At 33.7% G+C, this 25,793-nt stretch overlaps 2 protein-coding genes across 4 annotated transcripts; both read right to left on the bottom strand.

Moving 5' to 3' along the window:
• Positions 1-1,859: 1,859 nt before the first annotated feature.
• LOC111381064 (myosin heavy chain, striated muscle-like) lies at positions 1,860-9,824 on the bottom strand. The gene is made up of 7 exons (XM_023004773.1): positions 9,613-9,824; positions 8,498-8,695; positions 8,209-8,331; positions 6,794-6,831; positions 6,581-6,719; positions 2,402-5,839; positions 1,860-2,281 (listed from the first exon to the last, which is right to left on the bottom strand). The coding sequence occupies exons 1-7, from the start codon at positions 9,703-9,705 to the stop codon at positions 2,141-2,143; spliced, it is 4,170 nt and encodes a 1,389-aa protein (XP_022860541.1). The 5' UTR covers positions 9,706-9,824; the 3' UTR covers positions 1,860-2,140.
• Positions 9,825-16,995: 7,171 nt separating this feature from the next.
• On the bottom strand, positions 16,996-21,451 carry LOC111381067 (protein DMR6-LIKE OXYGENASE 1-like). Of its 3 annotated transcripts, none has more exons than XM_023004778.1 (5): positions 21,007-21,451; positions 19,884-20,131; positions 19,141-19,531; positions 18,244-18,301; positions 16,996-17,376 (listed from the first exon to the last, which is right to left on the bottom strand). In XM_023004778.1, the coding sequence occupies exons 1-5, from the start codon at positions 21,286-21,288 to the stop codon at positions 17,186-17,188; spliced, it is 1,170 nt and encodes a 389-aa protein (XP_022860546.1). In that variant the 5' UTR covers positions 21,289-21,451; the 3' UTR covers positions 16,996-17,185. The 3 variants fall into 3 exon arrangements, with proteins under 3 accessions (XP_022860546.1, XP_022860545.1, XP_022860544.1); XM_023004777.1 differs by lacking the exon at positions 18,244-18,301 and adding an exon at positions 18,112-18,209 and having other exon boundaries at positions 16,996-17,434; positions 19,239-19,531; XM_023004776.1 differs by lacking the exon at positions 18,244-18,301 and having other exon boundaries at positions 17,186-17,434.
• Between the last annotated feature and the right edge of the window lie 4,342 nt (positions 21,452-25,793).

Raw genomic sequence — 25,793 nt, 5'->3', positions numbered from 1 at the left:
AGAAGACATTTCACTACTCGATCAACTTTCAGCAAAGAATGTTAGATAATTTTATTCTACAGAGACAAGTCGTAAAATTTCTCATTCATTGGTTTTCTTAAAGCATGTTGTTACCGGGCTTGAAATATGTGCGGTTAAAGGGTTGTTTATGTAATGAACAATCTAGGCAAAGTTTAATTTCCAACAAAGAATAGTTGTTAGTAGTACAGATAGATTGTACAAGACAGTTTACAAGTATCGAAATGGTAAAACTTTATTGGTTGTTTTAACTTTATTTTTGTCAAAACTTCAACGAGGTGTTGCCATCGAGCATTCAATAATTCCATCTGACAATATTTTCTATACATGTAACATTATTGTTTCTTAAAATACTCAAAGTCCAAACTACAAACCTTTGAATCTAGATACCTATGACTCGGTCTAAAATTACGCATACTATATTATTTGTAGGTAGTGTCTTAAAGATGGATAATCTATTGCGTCATCTACAGTAAAAAAATTTTAACTCCTTTTTTTTTTTTTTTTAAAAGAAAGTTAGAGCCAAGTGGAATAAGTGGGTGTTCTTCTTTAATATTCTTTTTAATTTGCTAGGTTTTGGTCTGAGTAAGATTTTCATGTTTGTGGCTGACACAACATGAATCGTCCACTTAAACAATTCGTTATACTTTTTTGTTGATTGCGTAATGCCTTTGCACCAAAAAGATATACGCATTTGGGTCAAAAGAAAGTGCAATCTTCTGTAATAAGCAGTTTTTAATTCCTGTTAAATGTTCAATTATATTGATCATTATTTGGCAAAAATAAAGTTTTGAATTGTGAATTTTTCAAAAATGTGTAATTAAAAAAATAGGAAAAAATTTCGAATTTACTTGCAAAATATTTTATCGTGTGAATGTGTAATTAAAAATGAGTATATAGAATAAAGAGTTTTGAAATAATGGTTATCAAGCAGGGGCTAAGTCCAAATTATTTTTTTCTTCAAATAATATTCAACCACACCTTCTACCAATAATATAATTTTATACGTAAATCCAAAAATTTTCTGATTTTTTAATTATATATTCTAAAAAAAATCACTATTATAAAATAATGTCCCTCAAAATAGGGCTCAAACAAGGCCCAAGGGCCCTTGGGTTGGACTTTCCTATTTTAAGCTTCCTCTAAAAGCTTTTTCAATCTAATAAAGTACTTTTAAAAGATTATTTAAACATTTTCAAAAACAATTTTTTAATCTCAAACATAACTTTTAACTTTTCAAAAGTCCTACTAAACATGCCCAAATAAGATTGTATAAGTTCGTACAAACCAATAGCTCGTTTAGGAACAACAATATTCAAAATTTGCTTATTGTTTGAGATTTACAAAGATTGAGTTATTATGCGCTTAATATCATATTGAATCTTGAAATTATGTCTCAAAAGATCAAGATGGCTAGCTTAAATCTATATATAATAATTATGGTTTCATGTTTAAATGATGAGGGAATACTAACTTTAAAACTTATAAACAATTATTGAAAATTATAATTCTTTTTGAATCATAGGTTCACTCATCACATATTATGCTAAGCATATTATTTGATGCTAATTAGAATTCTTTTTGTTTCGGTTTTGCTGTTAGCACATGCAATGACGTGTATAAAGTTGACCTCCAATATCAAATTATTTTCAAGAACAAAACATAAGTTTTATATGTAGGATTCTAGTGGGAATATTGGATATTCCAATCCAAGATATGTTGTTTCACAAACTAGAAGTGATTATTGGAGAGTTTNCCCCTTTTTTTTTTTTTTTTTTTTTTTTTTTTGAGTTTAACATTACAGTAACATAAGGGAGAAGCAGGTATGAGAATCATCTTTAAGAAGATATCTGAGAACTCGCATACCTTTTGGATTCGTCCATTCTAAAAACTTTTTCTTTTTTGGTTTTTAATGATTTGCTTGTTGATTCAAATTTTTTCAGCTATGGATAGAACAGAGTGGCAAAAAAGGATTCACGTTTTGATCTCAAATTTATGGTATGAACTCTTAATGCATCATGAATAATTAAAATCAGACTAAATGCTCAATAGAAAAATCATTATACAGACATGCAACAAGGCTTGAATAGAAAAATTTCGCACGTAAGAGTTCAGAATATACCTACCTATCAAGCTGAATTTTGTACTTGTTATTTGCATCCAGAGCCTCAGCAAGCTCATTCTTAAGACACTGTATTTTTGCTAAATGATCCATACTGATAGCATCAGGATTTTTATCATGACCGTCAACACCATTATAACCCTGAATGAGCGAGGAGAAATATAATGTAGCCTAGATGTAAAAGGTCTATTCTCATTCTGTACTACAAAGCTGTCTAGACGTAGACAGATGATAGGTATGAGGAAATAAGAAAAGAAATACCTTTCCACCTTGAGTTTGCATCTCCTCCTCCCTCAATTTTAGATCTTCTTCAAGCGCTCGAGCTTTCTCCAAGCATTCAGCTTTCTCCTCCTCGAGTTGGTAAATCTTTTGCTGAAACTGTATGTTTGCCTTCTTTATTTCGCATACTCCATTTCTTAGGTCTGCATTCTCAGCAAATAAGATTTTATTTTCAGTCAAAGCACTTTCTTTTTGCAAAAGCTTTTCTTCTAAAGCTATCTTCTGCATTTTGCATTCCTCAAAATCTGACATAGCCTCCTGCAATTTATAAACCTTTTCAGAGAAGAAAATCTTTTCCGCCTTAAGTTCTTCATAATCTCTAGACACAGCCTGCAATGTCAGCTCTAGTTTTCCCTTTGCAGACGTGCATTCCATGAGCTTTCTTTTCAATACTGAGACTTCATCCTGAAGCTCTGGTATATTCACCAACTGAACCTTTAAACTCGCCATTTCTTTCGTCAGTTGCTGGCGTTCATAGTCAGAGATGGTAAGCTTCAGCTCAAGGTCATTCATTTGTGTCTTGAACTTTTCCTCACTTTTCCTATAACTTCCCAGTAATTTCAACATCTTTTCATTTTCAGCCATCAGTGTTTCATAGCTTCTCTGGGAAGCAGCTAGCTCACCTTTGAAGCCTTTGACCTTCGACTGAGATTCTGCCAAGGCTGCTTCAAGCTCACTTTTAGTTAATTTAGCTTCCATCAGAGCTTCTTGAAGGGAAGATTCTAGCTTGGCCTTGTCAGCAAGTAAAATGGAAATTTCACCTTGAGTTTCAAAAGAAATTCTTTCCCTTTCCTTATGAGCTTCATAAATTTCCCTGGTTAGACGTTCTACCTCCCTCTGAAGACTCTCAAGTTCAGTTATCTTCTCCAAGAAAGTCTGCTTCAAACTTTCCACCAGAGCAAGTTTTTCTTTTTGATTCTTAATTTCTCTAGTGGAAAAATCTTCTAGCATTGAAGTGAGATGATCTTCTAATGATTCAACCTTTTTGGAGCAATCAGACAGACTGTTTTTTGATTCCTGCAATTGTGACACCATTTCTGAACAATGCTCCTGCAGTTCTAAATTTTCCCTTTTCAATTCTAAGTTTGAATTCTTAAGTTTCATGCTTTCTCCGTGAAGAGTTACAACAGATGCCTGTAATTTCTGATTCTCTCTTTCGAGATTTTCACACTCCGCTCGAGCTTCTAACCAGTGTTTTTGCATATCTTCACTTTTTTGTTTGAGATCAGATACATAGGTATCCTTTCCAGTTTTAAAATTTCGGATCTCATCTTGGAGACTAATTGCAACAGATTTCGAGCTATCCAATTCCAATTGACAAGATTCTTTCTCATCTTTGATGTGACTTATTTGAGATTCCAGACCAGATATGCATCCCTGGAACTGCAAATTTTCTTCTTGCAACCTGAATAAGTTCTTCTCTAATCTGTGTTTTTCTGACTCTAGATCTTCCAATTTCCTTTCAAGCATCTTGTTAGCTGAAGCATGGGAACTCACAGTGTTTTGGAGAACTATCATATCAATTTTTAGATTCTCCAAGCACTCTGAGGTGACATTTCTTTCCCTCAACACAAGTTCCAAGTTATCCTCCAGATGGCTATTTGTCTTTTGAAGATCAGCAACTTGAGTTTCTAATTTGCTCTGTTGCTGCAAAAGAAAGTTTGTGTTTTCTTCCTTTGAAAGCAAATCAGCCACTAAATTCTCCACCTCAGAACTTTTCTGAGCCAATTCCTCCCCCAAGTTTGAATAACTCACTTCAACTGTCGCCTTTAAATTCTCTTGTTTTTGAAGCTTCAAGATGCAGTCTTCTAGCTTCTCTTGAGTCTCTGCAACAACAGAGTTACTCTGTTTGATCTCGTCTTCACAATGTTTAAGAATTTCCGCATACTTATTGATCCTTCGTTCCAGTATCTTATTGAACTCGAGCAAAAAGCTAACAACATATTCGGCTCGTGCTTTCATAGTTGTTGTGTTTCCCTTGCTTGCACTCATAAGATCCTGAAGAAAATAATCACACTTCTCACTTTCATCAGATGATATATTATACCATGGCTTGTTCATATGGTGAAGAGCCATTTCAAGCTGTACCATTATATCAGTAAAATGTTTTGAAGTTTCAAAACCAGCAAGCAGCACCTCCTCAGACATTTTCTTCTCAAGCTCCTCTTCCAGTTGAGAAATTTGACATTTAGGATCAATCACTTCAGACTCATCGCTATAAGATCCACAATTTCTGATGTTATTTTTATCTGATTCCTTAAGCTTCATTAGGAGGTCAAGATTTTCATCAGTGAGTTCAGCACAATCCTTCTCCAGCTCCTGAACTTTTTCTTTCAAAGCTTCAATTTCTCCACTGAGATTCTTATAATTTTCAATGCTGTGATCCATGTCCTCCCAGTGTCCTCTTGGAATAAAATTTGATAATTTTTCTTCTAATCTGGCAATTTCTTCTTCCTTAACTGATAAGTTATATTTGTACTCTTTTTCAGCATGCAAAAGATACTGGCAATTTGAATTCCGTTCATTCTCCATCTCATCAGTTTTGTCTCTTAATGCTTTCTCGAGCAATTGCACATTGACTTGGAATGTCTTCTCTGATTCCTCAAGTTGTCGCAGCTGGAGCACCAAATTCTTATTAGCCTGGGAATTTCTTGCAATGGAACTTTCTCTCTCCTTAAAGTCAAATTTTAGAGATGAAAGGTTCTCTATTTCAACTTTCTGCTGTTCTATGGTCTCCTCGAGTTCTTGAAGAAGAGAAACAAGCTCGATATTTGATTCTTGACTTCTTTTCAATTGTTGAGCTAAATTAGCATTTGATTCTTGCTGATATTTTAACTCATTCTCCAGTTCCTTCTGAATCTTAATAAGGCTTTCAGGTTTAGTCGAATCTGCTTTTGCAGACTGATTTATTGTGGACTCCTCAAGCCGTAGTTTCAATTCTTCTCTGTCTCTCTTCAGGCTATCACATTCTGCATATGATGACGAGAGCTTAATTTCTAATTCTGCCTGGTTTTTGGACTTATCCATGAATTCCTTCCTTGACAGATCCAAATCAAGCATTAGCTTCCTGGCATTTCTTTCCCACATTTTAGCTTCTGCACGTAGTTCCTCAATAGTGTTTTCTGCAGCTACAAGAAGAGCTTTTGATGTATTAGCATCAGTAAATGATGACCTGGCAGCCTCTGTTTCATTGTGCAAATCTTCTCTTATTTGTAGCCTTGAATTGGAAGATGACTGGTTTGATGGAGAACGATCATCAAGAAAATAATTATCAGGTGATGGACTATTCTCCAGGTTGCTTTCAACTGGTCTTCCCTGAGAGCTACGTTTCTCACTTCTTGAGAACGAATTTTCCTTTGCTATAGAACCTTCAGAGGAGTCAAACCTGTGATTTGACCCAGATGCCGAGTAACTTGTGTCCTACAAAGAGATGAAGAGATAGTCCTATTTACATGGTAGTAAAAAGTGAATATTGAGTAGAGTTTCAAAACTGAATGAAAAATTAGGCAAACGCCTGTAGCACACTGTATCTGATTTTCTCAAAACATGGACATAATTAGGAAATCTATGTGTTGAAGGATGTTTATAGTACCATTAAACATTAATAAGACCCACTGTCTAAAGAAAAAATTTTGTTTGCCAAGGTTTTTGACTTTTCATGCAAAGGGAGTGCCATAAAACAGAGATGAACATAGGGCCATTAAAAGACAAATATCATAAGATGATAATTACTGAGGGTCTTAAGATTAAGATGGATGTGTCATCCTAATAGGAAGGATAAGATAAAAAAAGAGAATATACATCCAAAGGTTAAATCAAGCAATCGACGACAGAGGTTATGGGGGCATATCTTGCATAGATATAAAGAGGATCGTTCATGATGTGAACTCGATAGAACAGATTAGAAGAGAGCGAGGTAGTTATTCTTGTTGTAGTTGCTAACGCGCTTCTTTGAAACTTTGAGTAGATATATCAATGAGCCACATCAAATGGCAAAAAGGAATTATGTATCCGATCCCAATTATCAAAAAGAGGCTTAGTTTACTGCTAAACTTATCATGACAATTATTTTTTGATGGATTTGAATTAACTTTTGGCATTAGGCATGAATAGTTGCCAAAACAGAGAGAAAGTGTACCATAAATGAAGTCATAAAGCTACCTTGCTATCTAATTTCATGGGATATGAGGAAGTGCCTATGTCTTGATGTCCAAAGATACTATCACTTGATTTATCTGGTTCATTTGATTTACTGCCCATATCTTTCTCACTGGCATTAAGGTATCTCGATTCATCATCCCTAAGACAAAAGGAGAAAAAGTTTCAGCTAAATGATCAAAGTCCAGAAGTAAGATTTTGCTATACGCTACAAACCTGGTCTTTGGTCTTGGAGTTAGACAATGAACTTTGAACTGTAAACCAGGGAAATAAACATGTTTGTGTTAGCACCGAAGCTCTGGCGAAACTAAACTTTAAAGATAGTAGAGGCAAAAACAATTGTGCCCAAATTTAAAGAAAAAGAGTGTAACAATAGTTAGTACACATAAGCATGCAGATTTCGAAAAATCAAATAAATCAAATTTATAATTCATGAATACTTGTACCATTTGGAATTGAAGTGTGCATAAATTCATTATGAGATTATTATTTTATTTTTTATTTTTTTTTGGGAGAGATGTAAACAAATGGACAAACAACGGAATAATTCTTCTCCCAAGAGCAAATAAGTAAAACACACTTTTTAACAATTGTATATACTGAAAATATTCTAAAGAAAATCAATCACACCAAACTGCACGAACACATGCAATTATTTTACGTGGACAAAATTCCCCGATGTTAGGAATAAAGACCACGGTACCCAGTCCAGTCAAAACCTCCACTATCAATCAAATAATGAGTACACCCACACTAGAGGCTACTACATATATTTCTTTAAGATAACAACAGTCTCAATAAAACAATACGAAAATAGGGAAAATATAGCCCCAAAAAAATGATTACTGTTCACAGACATTAACCAATGTTTTTGAACTCAAAATTTGATCTCCACTGTTCAGATTATAGTTCTATGTCTTGTGAACCTCTCCTCCTACTTTCAGCTCAATCGAACCATGGACGAGTCAGAATTGGAGCTTTGATGAAATCTGGGCGTAAGGAAAAGAACTGTTTTTCTCTCTTTTCAAAAACGGGTTGGACTCGTATTTTTTCAATTTTCTTGTATTTATATTCATTATTAGGATTAAAACTCTAGGTTTTGGGCTATAATATAAAATCCCAAATGTCTGCATTAAATCACCACCAAGATGAACAAATTAAAAATTATTACCAAGTCAAAATTTCATAATGTATGTGTACATCTCGTCTAATTTCAAATTCAAGTACACCAGTCACAGCTTTATAAAGTAGTGTGTTCTATGCTCTGTTTGTTTGGAGAGGAAGGGAAGTAAGGAAATAGTTACTTGCAAGGGGAATGGAGGGGAATCAACATATTACACAAAGAAGCATAAACTAAATTTAACTCCAAAGTAAATGACTTAAAAAAATTCAGTTCTCTTCCTTTCCATTCCAATTACTTGAATCCCCTTAAAACAATCAGGACTCATTTAGGCAACAAAATAAAAAAAATTTCATTGCAATGTGGAATTTCCATCTTAATTACTTATTATGAAAATGGAACCTATCCATAAAAGAGACGAAGTGATGACATTTCACCTTTCCTAATGAATTATACGTTATCACAATACATTTTGAATGAACCATATACTGAAATATCTTGCACATCTCACCTGCAAAACTGTCCCGTGGTTGCAATTTTTTAGAGGTTGTGAGACCACTGCAGACACCTTTGAACTTGTATAACGTGCCATATTGATAGTTGCCTCTCCGAGGTTGCCAGATCTAGCTGAGCCCTATAAAGAAGGGATGAAATTATCTTCCAAGAGGGATATCATCTCAACTTTCTTTAACATTGAAATACAGTAAACTGGAAGAAGTACCGAAATATTTTCAAGCATTGTCCATGGTCGAAGTAACACATGTAACTTCATTAAAAGGATAAAAGGATTTCCATCATACCATGGATACGGCAAGTTTGAAAAGGCATTCTTCATATTCTCTCGAAGAATCACTGCGTGAAAGCCACATAGATTCCAAGAGAGTCTCCGTCCATTGGCAAGTACCATTTTGCACAAGCGCTTTGCCTAATTTACCAACTGTTTTCCCCGTTTCTACAGAAATTAAAGAGACAAAAAGCCTGTCCCATCCTTTTGGTACCTGTTGCGCAAAATTTATATGTAACCAATGAAAAAAGTGAACATCGATCCACATACATCTGTGCAATATTACTTAATAATTTAAACAAGTACAGAGTTTTGTAGAACCATGATTCACAGTACCGTTTAAACCAGAAACAAAAGGTAAAACAGCAGAAGAAGGAAAAAGCTCAGATGAAAATGTCACGACACATCAAACGGAATAGATGATTTGCAGCATTGCTTTATTTTTATTTCTTCTAATATACCTCTTTAGAATTTGATGTGGGATTGATTTATATAGACGAATCCAAATTTATGCAAATTAAAATATTCCCTTCAAATGCAAAGTGCCTCAGTTTAATATGTGAAGATTGCAGAAATTGCTTGCATTTCATGTTCTCCATTAAGCTCATGTTCATTTCGCAGGAATTGATGAAATAATAACATATGAATGCACAAATTCTTGGAATTGCAAAATATTTGTGTTAAATTGCAGACATTCCTTTCTTAATCCCTTGGCAAAATATTGATATTTCATACATGCTTATTATTAATTACAAATTACTAGATAACTTAAAAATAGTAATATAGAATTCACAAACTAGGGAGACTGGATCAACTTTGAATATAACTCGAGTAAAAAATTCCTCAATGTGTTCAGTACCAGGGAATTGCGGCAAAAAAATTGAAACCATAGAAATGTGAATAAATTGTTTTATTGAATTCCAACTCCAAGGCTCCCAATTCCTTGCCATTAAACTAGGTATTGAAGGTGGGTTCTTGAGAATTCCAACTCACAGACTTTAAGTTAGTTGAAGATACTAAATTTTGAAGCCAAAACATATATTTTGTGAATGATCAGAAACCAAATGTTAGCTCATCAACTAAATTTACAAAATGAAGATAAAAGAAAAATGGAAATGTATGCATTTACACCTGAAGGACTTGGAAATTGGAGAATTTGAAATCAATCCTCTCTCTTGCTTTGGCTGGCTTGTTGTTGTTGTTTTGCCTCTGCAACTTGAACATTCTTTCTCTCAATCTTGAGATTTTGAAATGTGGAAGTAGAGAGAGAGAGAGAGTATGAGAATTATAGCATTGAAGTGACAGAAACGAAGAAGGAAGGCAGAAGAAGCTGGCAGCTAGACTGTCATTATTGTTCTCAACATCTCGTTGGTACACTGTAATTTTCCAATTCTACTTTGTACAGTTTGCCGTTTCACATCGTCATCCGTGGATTGTGTCATATTCACTCAAGTCCCATTTTGGGGCTCGTTTGGTAGGAATTTTGAGAATTGATTTTTTGACCGTTAGAAGAAAAGTGGGGTTCACATGTGAGAGAAGAAGACAAAAATTACGGCTTGAATAGTAAAATAACGATCAAAAAATCAATTTTTTGAGTCAAAAAATCAATTTTTTGAGGCAAAAAATCCCTTCTTTTATTTGTGAAATAACAAAATTATTATAAAATTTTTATATTAACAAGGAAAAGGTCACTCATCCTGAAAACATCACACATCAATTAACTACTGAAACACCAATTAGTTGACCTGTCGCGTGACTAGTGCTTAACCTAATTAAATATAGATTATTTTTCATGGTTAAGAAAATGTAAACATCTTAACTGCCAACCTTGGTCCAACCCGCCATCCTATGAATAGGCTCTCTCCCTTCTTTCTTCTATTTCATTAAAATTCGAATAATGAAAATGAAAGCTACGATCAATTTGAAGAGGAGGGAAAAAAGGCAGTTTGATTGAATATAGTCTTGTTTGGTCCTCGTTTCTTAATTTTTCAAAAAATTTATTTTAATTATTCATTTCATGGAGCCCACAAATCTTAAAAACTTTTTAATCCAAATTTTTTTTTTTATTATTATCAAAATCTATTAAAAATCAATTTTATCCAAACTAAACGTGGGCTTAATGTTGTACAACAATACTTTAAAGATTCCTAAATTAGGAGAGATTTAATAATATTTTGCATACAATTTAAACAAATTAAGAAAGTACCATATAAAAAACTCCGATTCCTCGTTTTCAAGGTAATTTTTACCATTGATGAAAATATGTCATTTATGTTGTTTGTATCAATTTTGGATCTAGCATTGATTTTGTTGTTCTTGTTTTTTTCACATTGAGTTTCGGCTTATAGGCATATTCTTATTAGTCTATCATTTCAATGTGTAATTTGATCTTAAACTAATTAATTTTAAGAAGACTGTAACGTACAAAAAATGACGATGATATCAAGGTGTCTGAATAATAATATTCATGTAATATGAAAAAATATCAAAAGAAATAGAAACATAAAATTGGCTTAGTTCAAGTCTTGTCCTAGGCTTCTCAGCCAATCAAAAACTCGAATTAAAACCGAAAATAATTTCATTCTTGTACGTATTTCATAAAATGTAAAATTAAGCCCCTCTTTAGTGGCCATTATTCATGAAAAACAATATTTTGAAAAGTAATTTTTGAAAGAATACATGATTAAAAGTATAAAAAAGAAGATTTTGAATTTAAGTACAGATTATTTTATTATGTGAATATACAATTAAAAGTAAATAAATAAATAAGAATTTTTACGTAAAAGTCAATATGGTAGCTGAATTGCTGGTATTTGACTTCTACTAAAACAGTTTAAAATAATAATTTGTGTTTAATAAAAAAATTGAAAAGAAGGCGTTGAGATTGCTGCAACAGCCAGCTTGCCCGCGACCAATCTTATGAGTTTGTACAACCATATCCAAAAGTCGTTAATTACTATGTAGCCCCGTTAGAGATTAAAATTAAAATCGTCAACAATAATGAAGATTAATTACTTATCTTAATGAATCCTCAAGTTTTTAACTATATATTTCATTAATTTTTATTAAAAATCACTAAAAATCTTATTTTATTCTCTACCAAACAGGGACATAATAAATCTTGATAAATAAATGTTTGATAAACTAATAATCTCATTTAAATAATAAAATTTCTCAACTCGAATTAGTGTACAAAATTAATAATCTACTCAATTCATAAGATAATAATTTTATTTAAAATATTTTAAAGGCCAATAAATATATAAATTAATAATTAATTAAATATGTAAAATTTTATAATCATATACACTACCAAAATTTTGACTTGGCAATAATTTTTAAAATTTTCAATTCATTTTCCCCCCTCTAAAATTTGCATATAAAATTGCTTGTTTTTCTTTAACTTAAATTGAACTCAACCTCATCTCGAATATTTTGCAATGTTATATATATTTCATAGAAGGTAATTATTTAAAGTTACCATGTATGAAAGCTTATTTTGAAGAAACAGTTTGTAATGCTGCCCTTGTTTGATCCTCATTTTGGAGAAAATAATACATTTTAAATAATAGACTGATGAATAATGTGTCGTTAAAAATTAAAGAAAAGTTTTGGATTTGTGTGTAATATCATTTTATTGAAGAATTTACAGTTGCAAATGAATTTTGAAAAAATAAATTTCTAGAAGAATGAGAATCAAATGAGGGGATAATTTCAATCATTATCATTCTTGTTAAGTGTACCTAGGGATGTCAACGAGTCGAGTCGAGCTAGCTTGCGAGTTGAAACTTGATGCTCGAGCTCGACTCGATTAAAATTATCGAGCTTTTTTTGGGCCCAAATCGGGCCGAGCAAAAGCTCGTCCAAAAATTTTAGGCTCGATCCGAGCTTTCGGTTCAGGCCTTCCGAGCCAAGCCGACCCTCTCTCTCTCTCCTCTAATAAGATGTTGCCTTTTTAAGGCAGTGTTTGCTGGCATTTTATTGCCACAAGTTATATATATATATATAATAAAGGCTTGTGGGCTCACGGGCCTGCTCGAGCAAACCCGTGTCTCAAAAATGGGGCTCGGCCCGAGCCTTGGCTCGGGTCTACCAAGTCGGCTCAGGCTTTTCGCGGACCGAGCGACAGGCGACTCGTGCCGACAAGCCCGATTGACATCCGTAAGTGTACCCAAAACCGCTCGATTAATCTCTTCATCAATTTTCATTAGAATATTTAAAGGGTGTTCGACATTCCTAACATTTTTCTAGCATCAACTAGAAATGGTTTTGCGTAATTTATCAATAAATTAATAACTATTCATATATTGATAAATTAATAACTACACTAAGGTAATAATTTATCTCGTTTCCAACATTATTATTTGGATAAATTGCATATGGGGTTCTGAACATTTGAGTATTGTGACGATAAGGACCCAAACTTTTGATTTCTAGTATCTAGGGTCTCAAACCTTACAAGACTAAGGTTCTTTTGTGACATAAATAATAAGTTTGGCCATTAGAAGGTCAAAATTTGAATGAAATGATAATTTCACCCTTATTTTGATTTATATAGTAAATTGCACCTGAGGTCCTAAACCTTTGAAGATAGTGATGATGTGGTCTTAAATCTTTGATTTACACCATTTCGGATCCTAAAGTATAATCTTGTGATGAAAACACATCATTTTGACTGTCACACGGTCAATGCATTACAATTGTGATATGAGTACTAAATTGAAGATGGATGGCATGGATGTCGCATCTTCTCAAAATTGATTCTTGAAGATATAAATTTCAGTCCAGATAGGCTTGTGGCCCATGGACTATATGAGCTTTGAAGAATATTGACAGAAACAGCACTAAAATGGTTCCATTCGACTTTTGCATATGAAATATTATTTTTTATTATTAAAACTAGATAAAAAATAATAATTTATCTCAGCTGTGAATTATTTAAGAGATACAAATAACAAAACTCGATGTTTATAAAGGCTATTAAAAAAAAAAAAAAAAGCTTGAGAGTACAATATATTTTGATTTCTCAAGATAGAGAAAGTAGAATGTCAAATAAGTCATGGTTTAGACAATTCCAATAGTCCTCATGCATTTTATATAAGTGGCATATAGATGAGAATGTGTAAACTTGACTTTGAAAAATTAATAAAAGTTTGTTAGTTAATATTAATAGAGAGCGAGTGCTCATCTTAGAAGGATTCAATGATGCTTAGACTTAGCACGTAGATTGTTTTGTTGATAAAATTGAAGTATAGTTATGACTTTTTTGGTTTAGTTAAAAATTGGATTAAAGTTTAAGTCAAAACCAACAATTATTTTTACCAACACGTCTCATATGAGTTACAGCTTTTCGTTCATATATTTTTATCAAAAATTACTAAGCCTTTATTTGATAGAGATTAAAATCAAAATTTTAACAAATTTTGATAAAAGTTGATGAAATTTGTAATTGAAAGGTTGTGACCCTCATGTAAGCTATAGTAAAACTTAAATGTTGACTTTGATTTAAAATTTAATTAAATATGGGCTAAAAATCTATTTTAACAACCAAATAGGCTATGTAAAAACAAGCTCGACTTAACTATCAATTGATATAAAATCTCGACTCAAGTAGGCACCTCAGCTTGCAATCCAAAATATCGAGAATTCGGGAGGGAAAAGGAAACAAAAAAATAAAATAAAATGGTCGCGTCAACGTTGTGTCTGATTCTTTTCTCACTTTTAGGCCTTGTTGGAGCCATATTTTTTGGAAAAAAAAAATACATTCTTAAACAATGATTTGACATCAATTCAATCACACATTTTTCAATAAAATAATATTATACATAAATTCAAAATTTTTTCTTATTTTTTAACCACACATTTTTTATCAATACACTATTCAAAAATATATTTTCCTATGAATAATGTGGCTCAAACAAGGGCTTAGACCATGACGATCAAGTCAAATCTTGAAATGGGTCAACTAAACTAGGTCCAAAATGATCCAATCTCTAGAGCTCATAATGTATGGACGGCTTTTAATAGAAAAATTAACAGTGCTAATTGTACAGAAAAAGCTTTACACCCTTCTTGACAAAATAGGCACAAGAAGCGGTGGGGGCTTCGATTTTTTGCATTTTTTATTCGTGTGGGGTCTGCTCGAGCCCCACGCGAATATGAGTATCTATCATCCAACATGTCAAGCATTTTCCGATAAAGGAGCTTTATTCAAGAAAAATTCTAGTGTTTTGTTACTCAAATGTCCCGGCCCCTATTTGTGCAGCAAATTTCAAAATTCTAATCGCAAATGTTGCGTCCGTACGATGCATGCACAGAAAACTTTGAACCTTCATGATGAGTGTTTTGTTTCACGTCAACCATAGTGTTAAAGTATTTTGTTACACGTTTGATCAGATTTTTGAAAAATCAAAAATTATTTTCAAATTTATTTTGGTAATTTTTAAAAAGTAATTTATTTAATGAAAAGATATTTTAAAGAAAACCGATTTAAAATGACTTTTCTTTTTAAAAAAAACATTTGACAAGAAGTAAAGATCTTCCTCAAGTTGCGGCCTCTCAAATTAGGAGCAACTTTCACCAAAAATGTGAATTATTACAAAATATGAAGAGACCTAGTTCCAATTGGATAAGTTCAAGTTTCATCCAAACACCAATTTTTTCTCCTTCTCAATTATTAAACGAAATCAATAGAAAAAATTTAGTAAGTTGACATTTGATACCTCAATGGAATATTAGTTTATATTCCACAAGTAATTTATACGAGGGAAAAATTTATAATTCAGGTGTATTGTTTACATCAATTCAAAACTCAGGTATATAGTTTGAAATTTAAAAATTCAAGTATATATTAAAGTATTTACTAAATAAAGATAATAAAGTCACAATTACATGATTAATGGTCACAAATTCGTAATTATAGATAACAGATTTATTTACTGGTCACAAATCAAAAATTTTGTAAGTCACAGATAAAAAATTTACAAGTCACAGATTATTTCAATTCATAATTAATTGGCCACAAATTGTCAAATTCTTAGGTCACACTTAAACAATTGGTCACAGATAACTAAATAATTGGTCACATGCATCAAATAGTGGTCATATATCACCATCACCAACACTATCGCACCGCCACTGCCATCACGACCACTTGCGACCACCCTCGCCACATTATCGTTGCCGCCTCCACACCAGCACCACTAGATCAAATCAAATGCGAACAAAAATCAAGACAGCTACATACACCAACAACCACCTCCGTCGTCAAAAGCCACCACGACTGCCACCATTAAACACACCAACAATACCTAACCCAGAACCTCATCAACACCACCCACATCACCACTGCTAACACGAACACCTTCACCACCGCAAGAAACCACCACGATTGCCACCACCAAACACACCAACTACACAACCCACAACCTCATCACCGTCTCCATCGCCAACACGACCACCTCTTCTTTATGACCACAACCACCCACCATTACACATCGATGAATGCAATGCCACTGTACAGCAGTGCTAACAACGAAGGACTACTGCGCATAGTAGTAGTTGGGGTGGTTGCAATGAGCGCCGCATCGCTGCACCGAAATCTGAACATAGACCTCACAAGCATCGCCATCTAAAGTTTGCAACTGTAGATATCGTCGTCGCATTGTCATCACCACTGCAGCACGAGATCTGAAGCGGCGACTACAACTCGGTCATTTGCAGTGGTCGATACGCGACCAGAACCTCCATCACCGACGCCGCCCTCAAACCCATTTATTGCCCCTATTGTCACTGTGTGTTTTTAGAGATAGAGAAGAGAGATGGGGAAATGGGTTTGAAATTGGTGGATATATTTATTTATTAATACCTGATTTATGAATAATTAAACTCGACCCCTGATTTTTGAATTCTAATATTTAAACACCTGGAGTTTTGTAATTTTCTCTTTATATGATTACAATTGGGGATTAATTCATTTTGGAAGATCAAAATAAATGAGCTCAAGATATGTAAACAAGGTGATTGATAATTAATTATCTTGTATTAAAATATCTTGAGTCGAGAAATAATAAGATAAGTATACATTAACGTCTCTATACTGAAACAAACATTAGTATGTGTTATGATGGTGCAAAGCGCTTTCATGGCCCGATCTTCAATAGACGTTTGTAGTATTAAACTATAATGTTAATCTATCAATGATGCACAAAATACTTCACTTTTTTATCAAGAATTATCACGATTGAAATTGAATGTCTCAGATTAAAAGCATGTGCACAAAGTATTCATAAACGGTTAAAATTATAAATAGATAAAAATAGGTAATGAATAAGTAATGATTTTAACAAATTATTTAATAGTATCTATTATTTATCTATCTTAAATAAGTCATAATTATCACCATGTTCCATCCCTTGCACATATAAAAATTGGGAAAAAAAAAAAAAGAAATCCCTCAAAATAATTCCGAAATTAATATTATAAATCAATCATTCAGGGAAGAAAGTAGTTGGATAATCAATACAAAAATGATAATTTCATTAATGAAGCTTTCGTTATTGTATATATTTTTTCCAAATAATGTTTGTTGTCAATTGCTGCACTCCATACATGCACCCGTACAATTAATTTCTCTATAATGGATACTAAAAAAAGTCAAAATACAAAAAGTCTACGCCAATTTTTCGGATTTATTTATTTTGGTTCATGAAGTCAATTTTCTTGAGTGAAGGAAATTCTCTTTTGTTGAATCACGAGATTTTAAGTATTCTATGAAACTCGCAAAATTTGTGTCCATGTAATGCCTTGGATTTGTTTCACTAACGAGTTTGGGACATGGTTGCACTATGCTTTTGAAAGGAAGGCAATGCAGAGAAGCCACTGAAATCCTGTAATCCATCGGATTCACAAGTACTTTATGCAGAACGCTCTTGAACCTCCCGTTGCTAAATATCTGGTCATAACATACAAAAATATAATGTTAAGAGTTGTATCATAACTTCTGAAAAATAGTAAACTGTACTCTACATCTTTTCTCTTACACATCGGGATCCTAGGTTCTACAATAAACCCTCCGTGCTTATGGTTTATGGGTTTCCATAATATTAAAGATTTTAAGAGGGATGTTAAAATGGGGAATGATAAATCTTTCAAGATGGTTTTTCATCATAACATTTAAATTAGGGTTTTGCCACTTTGTCAGAAGATTTTAACTAATTCTTTGACATTATTTGAAGTGGTAGAGGATGATTTGAAAGGAAAGCTGACCGTGTTTAAAATAGTTCAATAATATAACACCATGTGACGCTACGTCAAACTTTATGTCAAAAAATCTAACACTGTAGCATGCTTATTTATATTAAACCCCTGTTTTGTTTAGGTAAAAATAAGATTTTAGTATATTTTTTAAAAGTTGATAAAATGTTTGGTTAAAAAGTTGATAAAAGTTATAGATTCTATAAAATGTGTGGTGAAAATGAGTTTTAGAGAAATGGCACCGAACAGGGACCAAGTGTGAACAATGTTTACTTGGCGTGTTTCTCACTTCGTTTTATTTATTATCGTTTGTGTAGTTAACGCTTTCAAGTCGTTGAATAAATGTGTTAAATACATGTACATTATCAAATGTACCTCAAGATGATCTCCAACATTGACGACAAAGGATCCTGGAATGGGTTCAACTGTAACCCAATTTTCCTTGTGCTGTATTTGCAATCCCTTGACTTCATCTTGGAGGAGAAGGGTGAGGAATCCATAATCAGATCATCTGATTCACAAGTACTCTATGCAGAACACTCTTGAACCTCCCATTGCTAAATATCTGGTCATAACATACAAAAATATAATGTTAAGAGTTGTATCATAACTTCTGAAAAATAGTAAACCGTACTCTACATCCTTTCTCTTACACATCGGGATCCTAGGTTCTACAATAAACCCTCCGTGCTTATGGTTTACGGGTTTCCATAATATTAAAGATTTTAAGAGGGATGTTAAAATGGGGAATGATAAATCTTTCAAGATGGTTTTTCATCATAACATTTATATTAGGGTTTTGCCACTTTGCCAAAAGATTTTAACTAATTATTTGACATTATTTGAAGTGGTAGAGGGTGATTTGAAAAGAAAGCTGACCGTGTTTAAAATAATTCAATAATATAACACCATGTGACGCTATGTCAAACTTTATGTCAAAAAATCTAACACTGTAGCATGCTTATATGGGCCCCGTTTGGTAGGGATTTTTTGCCCAAAAAAACTGATTTTTTGACCGTTATTTTACTATTCAAGCCCTAATTTTTGACTTCTTCTCTTATATGTGGACCCCACTTTTCTTCTAACGGTCAAAAAATCAATTCTCAAAATCCCTACCAAACGGGCCCATATATTAAACCCATGTTTTGTTTAGGTAAAAATAAGATTTTAGTATATTTTTTAAAAGTTGATAAAATATTTGGTTAAAAAGTTGATAAAAGTTATAGATTTTATAAAATGTGTGGTGAAAGTGAGTTTTAGAGAAATGGCACCGAACAGGGACTAAGTGTGAACAATGTTTACTTGGCGTGTTTCTCACTTCGTTTTATTTATTATCGTTTGTGTAGTTAACGCTTTCAAGTCGTTGAATAAATGTGTTAAATACATGTACATTGTCAAATGTACCTCAAGATGATCTCCAACATTGACGACAAAGGATCCTGGAATGGGTTTAACTGTAACCCAATTTTCCTTGTGCTGTATTTGCAATCCCTTGACTTCATCTTGGAGGAGAAGGGTGAGGAATCCATAATCAGAATGAGGTGGCATTCCCAGTGTCAAATCAGGTTGTGGACAAGGAGGGTAACAGTTCAATACCATTAGCTGGCTTCCATCTTCGAATTCTTTTAATATCTCTTCGTCTTCGTCTTCATCCTCTTCTTTATTTTTGTCCTCGTCCTCGTCGTTCTCTTCTGTCTTATTCTTCTTGTTCATTAGCCCAAGGCTCTCTAGGATGGCATCCACTAGCATTAGGAACAAGAACTTGACTTCTTTAGCATAACTAACAGCCAATTTCCTGTTTAAATATTAAATAATTAAATTAACCAATCAAAACCTGTTCACAATAGATGTATATATCATGTAAAAATACAATAATTTTGAAAATTAGTTACCATCAATTAAAACTCAACCACTCTCTTTGTTACATATTAAACCCTAATTCCAACTTAGAAAAACAATAATAAATCTAAAATAGAATCGAAGGCAAGCAACGAATACACACTGATTTATAGTGATTCAGCATTCATGAGAGACCAATCTTCATTTTATAATTTTTTACTATAGTGAAAAAAAATGGAGAGTATAATGTGGTAACGTCGTCTTCGATATTTTGTCGTTTTTCTCGTAAATAATGTTGCAGCTCTTACCTAAAATCCAATGGAGAAGAAGGCCAATGAGGAAGGGCATCCGGTAGGGGGTGACAAACCAATTTGAGAAAGTCCCTCCAGCAAAAGACATCATCATTTGTCTGATTATAGCTTGTTCCATATCGAACTGGCGAACCCATATCTGCTGACATATATTTCTCTCTTTCTGAAAATGGAAGCTCAAAAAACCTTTTGCTCACATCTACCATGTTGCTTGTAATCTCGTACGGAATACCATGATTCAACAGCTGCATTTATCCAAAAGATTAACAAACTATTTGCCTACACTTATATGCATTTTGTTAGGATTTTGGGTTCCATCTTAAATTACCGGCCTTATTAAGATGGATAGTCTTATCTTTTATAAGTTGGTCTATATTTTCATCTTAATTTTATTCAATGTGAAATTTTATCCCTTAATATGCCCCTACAAGATGGTTAATGAGCACTGATACTATATTAAGACTTGAGGTTCCATGTTAAATAATTAACCATTTAAAAGGAGTAGTAGCTCAATCCTCTTATTAAGATTGACTTTTAAGATAGAACATCAAATCTCAACATAGCCCTTGTTTTGATCCCCATTTTGGGAGAAATAATAAATTTTAAATAGTAGATTGATGGAGAATGTGTGGTTAAAAATTAAAGAAAAATTTGAATTTGCATATAATATTATTTTATTAAAAAATGTGCAGTTAAAAATGAATTTTTAGAAAATTGAGAATGAAACAAGGGCATAATATTAGAGCTCATTAAACTCAAACGAGTCATTCGATCCGATTATGACTAAAAAATTGAGTACACAGGTGCCCAATAACATTTTTTTAAGGTGTTTTTTTTTATATTTTTTTTTGGGTAAGAAACAAATTTTTAATGCTTAAATTTTTTTTTTTCGTGCGTAGTAGTCCGGTTTGAAATTTTGTAATCCGATCTTGAATCCAATTCCGGATCTGTCCTTAAATCTGCTCAAAAGAGCCAGTTTCTTGCGAGGCCATATTATCAAAGGATAAATCCCACGTTGAATAAAAATGAAGATATAAACCAACATATAATGAGTTGGGCTGCTGACCTTTTAAGATAGAATTCCAAGTCTAAAACATTCAGCGTATTGAGAATAACTTACCTGGAAGAATCCATAGTTTTCACAGGCAGAGGCAAGAGAATTAAGGACTTCAGACCGATTAGGACCCTGTAATTCGGCAAAATCAATGATTGGCAGCTCAAGATTGAAATTGTCAGCACCATGTGATCTTTCATTTACAAAGTTGGGACGATCTGAAGCTGGCAATATGTACTTCTTAGGAACGTGCTCAATTCCATTCTCGAACAGATATTTTACTCCTTTCAGGTATTGGATTTCCAGGGAATCATAATCAGCTTTCCTACTTTCTTCTGGCAATACCATTGCTCTAGAAGTTGACAGACAACAATGTAATAAACAAGATTTTAGTTAATATGGTATGGAGACCGGGAGGGAATCTGAATTAGATGCTCACCTGGCCAACTCTTAATGGGAAGAGAGTGTAAATTAAAATGGAAATGGGGTTGTGAGAATTAAGAAAATTAATGGAGATATATATAGAGGGAATAAAGCGAGTGAAACAAAATCTAGTTTTCAGAAACCATTGAGAAATTCTTTAAGAGCGATAGGTTTTGTAGGGACAGGAGACGCGCTCCACAGACGATCACCAATGTTCAACAGTCATCTTTCACAGGACCCACCCCTACCCCACCCCCTCAGTGGCCGACCTATTTTCTTTTTTCTCGTGTCTATTTTTCTTTTCAAATTGTGCTATGTGTACACAATGGTGTACACAAAGCATTACACCTCCTCAAATGGAAGGGGATCCATATATAATAAAATATTCGTGAACCCCTTTCATGTGAGGAGGTGTAATCTATTGTGTACATATAAAATAATCCTTTTCTTTTTCCTTTGGCCATCGCTACTATTCAAATCTTCAAAACAGTTAACTGATTCGAGACTGTTTTATATTAATTACTTTGAGTCTTGAGAGTCGGAAACACACGTGATCAGTTCCCCAGAGACAAATGTTAGACACAATAATTAGCTCCCGTTTGCCCTCATTAAATTAAATTTCATTTTTCTCTCTTATTTTCAATTACACAATTTTTTATAAAATAATATTATATGGTAAATTGAAAAAATTTCCTTCTTTTTCAATCACTCATTCTCCAAAAAAAAAAAAAAGAAAAAAAAATTCTATTCTTTCCATTTTAATTTGAAAAAATAGGGGCCAAACGGGGGCTTAGAGTGCACTTCTTGTAAGAAATGAATGACATAAAAAAGTCAAAATTGATTTTCAAATAATTTTTTGATAGTGTTTTGTCTGATTAGAATAGTTTAAATTAAGTTAACTTAAGATAATCTTCTCAGAAAGTTCTTCTTTATAAGAAGTAAATCAAAAGCAGAAACTCTGTCAAACAAGCTGAAAGTCTGTTTCACAATTTAAGGTTAATTTGATTGTGACACTCAAAAATAAATGTTTTTTCTAGGACTTTTTATCATTGTATTAATCATATACAGATGAAAACTCCATATAATTTCGAAGGAAAGGAGTTTGTAAATTCTCATGGTGCTGCAGAAAATTTTGAGAAGTAATTGATCGTTACTCCAGGTGTAGTTATATTCTCCTGTAGAATTGTAAGATAAAAATGTTAGTGGGAAAAAAAAATAATGTAATTTTTTTTATTTAAAAAATTATTCTTGTCCCATGTCGAAGATAGGTGGCTGGGGAAAAAACCTCTTCTTGAGTGAAGTCTTTGTCCAAAGTTTGGTGATGGCCGTGTTGCAACCGTGTTGGCGTGTAGATGTTTGATTCATTCTGTGTCTTCAACTTTTTAGTCTATACTCGTATGTTATTACGTGTTCACTCGCAATTCTTGACTAATTCATTGAATCAATTAGAGTTTCACATCAAAGGACTGAAGTTTTAAAAAATCTCGAGAATTTATGAGAACATATAGAAATTTAAGTTACAACTTTGCTAGTAAAGAAAGATACGTCAATTCAAGAGAATTTTATATATATTAGGGGAAAGTATTAAGCCCTATTTGATTTAATTAAAAGAAAAAGTGTGTAGTGCGGATCCCTAACTTTTTTAATTTTACAAACTTATTCTAACTTTCACTTTGTGGGAAAAGAGATTTCTAACCTTTCAAAAATATGTATTTGGAGTCCAAATGGATGAAATCCACACACTTGACTATTAGTTGACCAAATGAAATTGATTTTGACCAAATTGTAAAAGAGCAACTTGTGACTTAACAATTTTAATATAAAAAATAAAAAATTAAATAAAAAAAAGATATAAATTAAAACATTCTCTTGTATTTATTTCTTCCCACCCCATTCTACCCCAACTACCCAAAAATAGGGAAATCCAATCTCGTCACCATCGCCACCTAATACTGATCATGCCATCCTCGGAGTGTCATGCCACCGTTGTTTTTTCCACCTCTCACAAACTCCTTTTCTCATCGTCTTTCACGTTTTCTCCCTCATTACAGCTCTAAATTTTCACTTACACCCGTCGTTGTTACCATCGTCCCTCCCTCTAACTGACTCTACAAATATGTCCAATAAAGTCAACGATGATTGATATTTTGAGGGTAATACGCTTGTTTGAAAGGTGACGGAAGGTGTCGAGGTCAAGGTGGAAGCTTGCGATAAAAATGGAGGGGTCTTTTGTTGCAAAGGTATAGGGGAGAAAGAGTGTTGTTTGTGAATGAAAGTTCTTGATTTTAAGCTTCACATGGCATGGGGTGGTGGGCTTGTCAACTTCAGCCAGACCCATTGATTTGGTGGCGAAAGGAAGTTTAAGGGTCAACAGATCATCAAATCAATATAGAGGTTGATTTGGGGGCTTTTGCTTTGTGTTGTGATTGTGATTGTGATTGTGATTTGGGGATTTTGTTTTGTGTTAGCAGTGATAGTAGTGCCCATAGACAATGGTGGCGATGGGGCACCTACTGGCGCTGTGGATGGTGGTAGATAGCAAGGGCTTGGTTTTGGGTTTTGCTTTGTGTTGTGATTGTTATCTAGGGATTTTACTGTGTTTGTGGTAACTGTGGTCGTTGTGTGCTATAGTGGCGACGGCTATGGTGGCGACAACGTCGACAATGGGAGGCTGTAGACAACAATGGATAGCACGGCTTTGGTTTTGGGTAGGGATAGAGGTGGGTTTGGATGGGGTTGACTAAGCCAAACTAAAAATTACCCCATGGATAGGGGTGGAAGATGATAATGATTTTTTATTTAATTATTTTAATTGCTTTTATTTGAAAAGAGAATGAGTTATCATTTTATTCTTATAGAAATAATTAATAATTTGATCAAAATCATTTTCTTGGTCAACTAAAAAAAATGCAGAAGGATTTTAGACTTCTATTTTTAAAAGATTAAGAATCTCCGTTGTCATAAATTGAATGTTAGGATAAAGTCTACAAAAATTGAAAATGTTAGAAATCGCTACTGGAATTTTTCGTTAAAAATTTGATGAAAATTTAAATCAAAATGAACAATTGATTTTAATTAAATATTTGTAAGATCCACAACTTTTACTAACTTTTCAATATCACATTTCATCAAATTTTACCATTTTAAAAAAAAAAGAAATAATCTAATTTTTAACTAAACAAATAACAGGCTAATATCCATTTATTATGTATCATGTCTTTCTATAACTTTCATGCCGTCAATGATACAATGTGTTCATACAATATCATCAAAAGTGTTGAACTCGCGAAATGGACCTCTACGTAGCCAATCGAGAGCCATTCCACGTCTTCCTCCCTGCACACAACAACGTACAGTTAGGAACACACAGCAAGAACCAATGGGGGTGGTGACGGCCGCGTACATTCCGACGGTCAAGTCAATGGTCGATGATCGGAACGGTGCCGAAATTGTGCAAGAGAGTAGGGGAGGAGAATATAGTATATTTAAGTTTTATTACCTTTACCTCTTGCCAAACCTTAAGTATTTATAGATAAGGAGTACCGTTGGATGCGGAACACGTGTATGCATCTGACGGCGTGAGACGTCTGCTCGAAGACATCAATCAACTTCGTCTAGAGTGGGCGGGTTATTAATTCCCCTGGACTGAGTTGATATAAAGTTGATATCATATCAACTAGACTCATGGAGATGTCACATCTATAGAGGATTTTGACAGAGATATGCTTCTGAAATTGGTGACGGAAGTGTCTATTAAGGGAACACCTCGGATAGACAAGCGCGTCAGTTACAGGGGGCGCTTCGGTAGCTTCAATAGATTTAGTTTATAGTGTATGCCTTGCGGTGCATCGAGTTAGAGTTCGACTAAAGTGACACCACTTCGGAACCACGTCGTTGGGACATGTGGCACTCCGTAGACAAGAGGGACACTATTTTCAAAGTGGTTTAGTGCGGGGTGTAACAGTGGTTCCCCCAAGTTCAAGCATTAATACTCATATCATGGGTGGACTTGTTTATCTAATTGTGCGGACCTTACAAGGAGATTTGCAGTATCTGGTGAAGTGTTAACGTTAAAGCGTGAAATGAGTAGATGCGTCAAAGGCTTTGTGGATGGATTGTATTGTTAAAGTTGAAGCGACGCTGGTAGGGGCTCATCTTGGTTGGTAGTTCGTTAAATCGTGAATGGTCGTAAATTTTTGGTTGAGGCGTATGAGCCATGATGCTGGGGGCTTAGGGAGCTTATTTGCAACTAGTGCGTTGACCCATAGGGGATAACGCATTGGGAAATGGCTTGAGCTTTGTGAAGTTGCGTCGAAGCGCTGACAAGCTGAGGAAGAAGCGTATCTGCAACTGGTGCGTTAACCCACAGGGGACGAAGCGTTGGGAGATGGCTTAAACTTTATAAAGCTTGGAGACGCAGCATCCAACGT

This window comes from Olea europaea, unplaced genomic scaffold, assembly GCF_002742605.1.
Source record: "Olea europaea var. sylvestris unplaced genomic scaffold, O_europaea_v1 scaffold2248, whole genome shotgun sequence".
NCBI classification, from domain to species: Eukaryota; Viridiplantae; Streptophyta; class Magnoliopsida; order Lamiales; family Oleaceae; genus Olea; species Olea europaea.
Note: the sequence above shows the minus strand (reverse complement) of the source record. Positions and strands in the feature narration are given on the sequence as shown.

What these genes read in the sequence shown, in the direction of transcription:
- LOC111381064 (XM_023004773.1), bottom strand. Translation starts at nt 9,705, where the DNA reads ATGTTCAAGTTGCAGAGGCAAAACAACAACAACAAGCCAGCCAAAGCA. An exon ending in CCAATTTCCAAGTCCTTCAG is followed by an intron (nt 8,696 to 9,612) that starts GTGTAAATGCAT and finishes TTTGCGCAACAG; the next exon opens with GTACCAAAAGGATGGGACAG. An exon ending in ACCACGGGACAGTTTTGCAG is followed by an intron (nt 6,832 to 8,208) that starts GTGAGATGTGCA and finishes CCTGGTTTACAG; the next exon opens with TTCAAAGTTCATTGTCTAAC.
- LOC111381067 (XM_023004778.1), bottom strand. Translation starts at nt 21,288, where the DNA reads ATGGTATTGCCAGAAGAAAGTAGGAAAGCTGATTATGATTCCCTGGAA. An exon ending in TCTTCTCCATTGGATTTTAG is followed by an intron (nt 19,532 to 19,883) that starts GTAAGAGCTGCA and finishes ATATTTAAACAG; the next exon opens with GAAATTGGCTGTTAGTTATG. An exon ending in ATGTTGGAGATCATCTTGAG is followed by an intron (nt 18,302 to 19,140) that starts GTACATTTGACA and finishes TGTTATGACCAG; the next exon opens with ATATTTAGCAATGGGAGGTT.